This window comes from Formica exsecta, unplaced genomic scaffold (assembly GCF_003651465.1).
Source record: "Formica exsecta isolate Colony F162 unplaced genomic scaffold, ASM365146v1 scaffold384, whole genome shotgun sequence".
NCBI classification, from domain to species: domain Eukaryota; kingdom Metazoa; phylum Arthropoda; class Insecta; order Hymenoptera; family Formicidae; genus Formica; species Formica exsecta.
In genome coordinates, this window is record NW_021851080.1 from 55,893 (window position 1) to 62,325 (window position 6,433).

Here is a 6,433-nt window from a genome sequence, read left to right on the forward strand (position 1 = left end):
TTGTCGTACGACAAACTTTTTAAGCGCATTGATTAGCTAATTTCTAGAGACTCAAGAAAGTTTCTATTTTGCAGCCAATCGATATGCTTAAAAAGTTTGTCGTACGACAAATGTAATATCGGCCTTAAGGTGCCTTTACATGGCAGCGTTAAGCGTCAAGCGTCGAGCGTTAAGCGTCTGCGCAAAATATTGTTGCCCAGAATTATATTTCATTTATTTTATTATATAACAGATGTGTGTGTGTGTGTGTGTATGTGTGTTATTATTAATCAAAGATATAAAATCTTTTACCGCATTTGTATTTTAATTTAATTTTAATTTACATTGCCAGAGTAGTAACGTTCCATAATATATCTTTGATTAATAATAATAATAATACACACACACACACACACACACACACACATACACACACATCTGTTATATAATAAAATAAATGAAATATAATTCTGGGCAACGATATTCTGCGCAGACGCTTAACGCTCGACGCTTGACGCTGGAATATCTGATAAATTTCCATCATGAAGTAAATCGAATTTCTCTTGCATTGCAATGTTGATTGCATGAGGACTTGTTTGTTTATTGCTCGTAGTAATAGAACCGGTCCGCTCTAATGATTGACTGATTGGTTGCAAATTTTTATGCAAGCCTGTATTAAATATTAATTTTCTTTTATCCATATTGAAAAGAATTTGTTTCTCTTTCGGCATATAAATATATCCTCAAAATTAAAAACTTTTATTCCTCTCATTCACTTGTCATGCCCGCGAAAACCATAGACCCTTAGAACATATATAAATGGAAGGGGAATAGCAGGCTGAAAAGTGTCCGAAGGAAGTAAGAAAGAAAATCATAGTTACCTCTCTCTTGTGAATTACTCTGCTCAAAAGTGCGCATGCACGGCCATGTGTGTGTACACAAAAGTATGTATACACAGCCTCGATGCTTGTTGTGTAGTTACTCCCAAGAGAGAGGCAACTACGATTTCTTTCTCACTTCCTTCCGACACTTTTCAGCCATTCAGCCTGCTATTCCCCTTCCATTTATATATGTTCTAAGGGTCTATGGTTTTCGCGGGCATGACAAGTGAATGAGAGGAATAAAAGTTTTTAATTTTGAGGATATATTTATATGCCGAAAGAGAAACAAATTCTTTTCAATATGGATAAAAGAAAATTAATATTTAATACAGGCTTGCATAAAAATTTGCAACCAATCAGTCAATCATTAGAGCGGACCGGTTCTATTACTACGAGCAATAAACAAACAAGTCCTCATGCAATCAACATTGCAATGCAAGAGAAATTCGATTTACTTCATGATGGAAATTTATCAGATATTAGATCATCAAAATCATTAAATAATCAGTCAATAGTAAAGAATAGGTCTTGTATCGAAAATAAAGAAATAAATTTTTGTGAAACTGAGAAAGATATATTGAAAAAAAATAATTTTTCTGTTGCCAATAAATTGTTAAAAACTAAGGCATTAATATCAAAACAGCTTAATAGTCAAATATTAGAGAATATATCTGCAACAAGTCAACAAGACAACAATCATTTGTCAGGAGAAGGTATATCAATAACAAGCAGGTCTTTACATATTGCTAATCATACAGTTGGACGAAAACGTAAAATTACTTGTTCACCAGAGGAAGCTTCAGATAGCGATCTTGACTTTTTGTATAATGAGCGTACAGTTATAAAGAAGAAACGGAATGAAATTCTACCTGATAGAAATTCGCAACATGTTGCCCAAAATATTAATCACAATCATGATTTTACTGAAAAAAAACTTTCTGTGGTTTCTAAATCGTCTGTTAAACCAAATATTAAATCTAGTATTTCCCAAAAGAAGCAACAGGATAAATATAAAGAATCTGTTTCATCTACAGAGTTAAAGAAATATAGACTTAACAAAGATTTGGAGGAATGTAGAATTAACACCGACGAATATTTTTCAAAAAAGCAGGATTTCTATGTACCTCCTGTTTTTTCTAACTTTTTGCAGAAATGTGGTATTACAATATCAAATAATGGTATATATATACTTAGTAAGTTCTTTTTTTAATTTTATGTATATGTCTATTTTTTATTCATAATCAAGGAAAGATAAATAGAATTATAAAGAAAGATAAATAGAATTATACATTTATAAAATTATATTTTATTAAAATGATGTGAAATTTCTTTGCTTATATAGATGTTCCTTCATCCATTGCCAAATGGAAGATGAGAAATATATTAAACTCAAAGCAATGTCAGAAAAAGGATATAATTGGTTCGATAGAGGAATATGTTAGAAATGAAGAAAGTTTTGAAAAAATGTTAAACGATATGGAATTATCTATTGATAATAGAAGTTTCAGTACTTTAAATAAAATATCTCTGGCAAGAATATTACTAGAAGTTACAGAAATTCAAGCAGACATATATAATATATTTATATCTAAACTTAATGAATCTATTCTTTTATTGTAAGTGTGTATATACATATGTCAGAAATTTGAAATCAATATAATTTTGCAGACTTTAAATTCAAATTCTCTTTTCTGTCATGTATGTGATAACAATCTAAATAATAAGGGCAAAACACAATTAGTATAAGATTCTTTTTTTCATATCTTGGAATGTAAAAACAATAATATCAAAAATTAAATTTTGGTAATTATACTGATTTTGATTTTTTATTTATATTAATGTATGTAAATTATATAAATTGAATTGTTTCATATACATGATATTTTACATAAAGTATTACATGTTTTTTCCTAAATTTGACATTTTACAAAAAAATATTTCAAACAAGATTTATAGGGTTTTGAAAGAGAAAAAGTTGATAATTTTAACTTTAAATTAAGATCATTTGTCAAGGTCATGTAAAGCATAATCTAGTTTTTTTTAAAGTAGAACTACCTTAATATTTTTGTATAAATTGATTTCTTGCAATATTTGGCATAAAAAAGTTATAAGGATAGGATGGTCAAAAATTGAATAGTCCACGAAATATTTTATACTTTAATTTGACAATTTAGTTTGACATAAATTATGAAATATCTTGTAAACAATTCAATTTCTGACCATTTTATCCCTATAACTTTTTACGTCAAATATTGCGAGGAATTGATTTATATAAGAAAATTAAGGTGGTTCCATTTAAAAAAACTAAGTTGACTTTCACATAATCTTGAAAAACAACCGCAATTAAAATTTAAGATTATCACTTTTCTCTCAAAATCCAATAAATTTTGCCTGAAAAATTTTTTGGTACAACATTGTTATACTTTATAACATTTTATGTGAAATAACATCCTATTTAATGTGACTGTAATATCGAAAAAATGATCATATCTTTTATTACATTTTGCATATTTTTATAGAGATACTCCAGAAAAAATATCTTGGGCTGTACCATTGTTACATCAGTTTCGTTTTCTGGATACTATAACCAATGTTGGTATAGTAACTACAAATATAGAACAGCTATTAGAAACATGTCCATCATGGTTTCAATATGAGCTCATTTTATTCTTGCCTGATATTTTGTCAGATATTCAGCATCAAAACATTGCTGAAATACTAACAAAAATGTTGGAAGAAAATTGTGAATTGACAAATGTAGTCTTAAACTGTATTGCCAGTTTTAATCTTGATAAAGAATATTTAGAAGACTATAAAATTAAAGTATTACATTTGTTAAAAACAAATATGAAAGTAGAATTTATACCAATTGTTATCAGGTATATTTGTATCTCGAATTTTACATTGTTACTATATATATGATATGATATTTAGTTATAATAATTTTTCTAATTTCTAGATTTCTTCTTAACAATTATATATGTTCCGATATTGTCAAACAAATGTTGCTTATACTACGCAATATAGAAATGCAGCCTCTTGCTGGAGATAAAGTTGAGGAATGTTATAAAAATCAAGTACAGATAATTCAAACATTAAAAATGTGTATGTCATTAGATAAAGATGTGACATATGCTGCAATAATGGTAGTAAAAGATATTAATAAAAATCCAAAACCATTAGATTTAATCATTTTGCTCCTTGTATTCTCTGGAACAACAAGACAAAAAACTGCAGAAGTCTTATTGAAACAAAACATCCGTTGTGGTTTTTATCGGATAAGTTTGCTTCATACACTTTATAATGATTACAAAGAGGTTTGTATATATCTTGCAAATAAAATTTATATGAAATTCTTATTTGACAAATATATATGGAGATTATTATGTTCATATATTATATTTATTTTAGGTCATTCGAGAATTACAACCATCGATATTACAATTAGCGAGTAAATTGTTAAAATCTGAAGAGCATGTGTTTATTAATTTTGCGATTGAATGGTTTCGATTGCAGTTTTTCAATCAGAAAGGAGCATTGTTTAAACAGCGTGAGATTATAGAAAAGATTATTCTACTTATGGGTAATAATGATCAAACTGTAAAACATGCAATGACTATACTTTGTAAAATGGCAGAGAATATGGTTGAAAGAGATTGTTTAGTATCACAATGCAATCATCTAAGAATTTTATTAGAAAAAATAGATTGCTTTGGACTTGAAGAAATTGGCACTTTAAGTGATTTATTGCACCAATTATGTTTAGTTGACAATTCTACTTTAGAATCCTTACGAGATGACTTATTTATACTGCTGCAAAAACAATTGTCCACTGCTAAACCACTGTAAGTAAATTATATAATTAATATACAAATATATTTTATTTGAATATACATATATATGAAATATAAGTATTTAAATATTTTTCAGTACGAAATGCAAAGGTGTCATGGGAGCAGTAATGGCAATAAAACATCTAGCAGGAAAGACTGAAAGTTGCGATAAAGCTCTGAAATTATTTAGTATGTGTTTATTATTTTATATAATTTTTTAAATTCTTATATGATTTATAACAAAGTATATTATAAGCTATAAAATTCAAAAGATTTATATATGATAAAGTTTAATATTCTTTGATGCATTATAACTTCTTTACCAATTAGTATAATGGTAAAGTAAAAAAAAGATTAATACAAATATCTTCTTTTTTTGTGTATGTATATAGATAAGGTAATGAAGAGTGTGAAAAATTGTTCTAAATCGCAACCTTTATTTTATGACCAATTGGCGCAAGTAATTGCAGAAACTGAAACAATTAATATTAACTTTCTTCACAAAATTAGTAACTGTATCGAAGACGAGTTTGTTAATACATATATGACAGATAAACCCCAATCCAGGTAAATAACACCTTAAATATTTTTTTATAATTTAATTTCATGAATATCTATGTAAATGCCATGAGAGTTATATGAATACATTTATATGTGCATATGTGTGTGAAATTCATGATGCTTACATAAATGATGAATGTAAATAAATATTATGTAATTTTTGTTTATGTTAGTGAAGATTTAATACCTAAATTTGGATTGAATAATGCAGAACATGAACCAGAAAATTATGTGTTAAATTTTGGAAACAAAAGAAATGGTCCGATTGCGCCGATATTGTTTCGACTTCTCAAGACATGTTGTATGAAGACCAGCATACATGGAGAATTGGAAGCTATAGATGCTCTTTTAGGGTGTAAAATGTTAATGCCACAAAATTTTGATATACCGGAACCTCCAATACTAGATCTTATTATATGCAGTATTAATTGGTAAGTATTAAAATTAAATTTCTTTCTTTTCATAAAGTAATTAGTATGCGCATAATTTCTTTTTAATATTTTGTCAAGTCTAACTAAAGTGACTAATTGCGAAAGGAATGTTATTACAGGCTTAGGGAAATAATTACAGGCTTTGTCACACAAACAGATCCTTTATTACGAGAACAAGTATTAAAACGCTTAGACACTTTGATATATTTGCAAGGTGAACTGAATATGCTACTAATATTATGTGACACTAATTATCAACCCCCACCATGTTACTTTCATTATTTTCCATTACCGCAATTTGTAAAAATTGAGAAGAAGTCTAGTAAAAAGGGAAAGAAGCCTACGAAAGGAAATAAATTGAACATATCTATAAATATAGAAGATGAATCCAGAGAGATAAGTTCTACATTATGTTCTAAAAATCCAGCATATTTCAGAAAGTTTGATGCAAAGGTACATTAATAAGGATTTGTAGCATAACTTATAATGTGAAATTTTTTAACAAACTTTGAGAATTATTCTAAAGACATATATATGTTTATCATTGTGTTGAGTTTTATTTTATAGTTTTCAACTTTATGTATAATATTTTATAATTTTGCACAAAATCTTGTTGATAAAATTTGCTTTACTAAAGAATTTGAAAATTAATAAAGGATATGATTAATTTGCAAAAACTTTTTTTAATATTATATTTAAAAATTATAAAAATATATCATAATTTTCTTCTTTAAGAAATAACGATTAT

At 27.3% G+C, this 6,433-nt stretch overlaps 1 protein-coding gene across 8 annotated transcripts in view; it reads left to right on the forward strand.

Moving 5' to 3' along the window:
- The first annotated feature begins 1,036 nt into the window (after window positions 1-1,036).
- LOC115239505 (Fanconi anemia group D2 protein) overlaps window positions 1,037-6,433 on the forward strand; it is a 9,316-nt gene continuing 3,919 nt past the window's right edge. For 6 of the 8 annotated variants that reach the window (XM_029814057.1, XM_029814059.1, XM_029814056.1 and 3 more), the window contains exons 1-9: window positions 1,037-2,053; window positions 2,203-2,476; window positions 3,380-3,739; window positions 3,820-4,177; window positions 4,272-4,705; window positions 4,791-4,882; window positions 5,086-5,260; window positions 5,428-5,685; window positions 5,805-6,138. In XM_029814057.1, coding sequence (XP_029669917.1) covers window positions 1,132-2,053; window positions 2,203-2,476; window positions 3,380-3,739; window positions 3,820-4,177; window positions 4,272-4,705; window positions 4,791-4,882; window positions 5,086-5,260; window positions 5,428-5,685; window positions 5,805-6,138 — 3,207 coding nt within the window. In that variant the 5' untranslated portion in view covers window positions 1,037-1,131. The remainder of the gene's footprint in view (window positions 2,054-2,202; window positions 2,477-3,379; window positions 3,740-3,819; window positions 4,178-4,271; window positions 4,706-4,790; window positions 4,883-5,085; window positions 5,261-5,427; window positions 5,686-5,804; window positions 6,139-6,433) is intronic. The other 2 variants (XM_029814060.1, XM_029814058.1) reach the window with 2 other exon arrangements.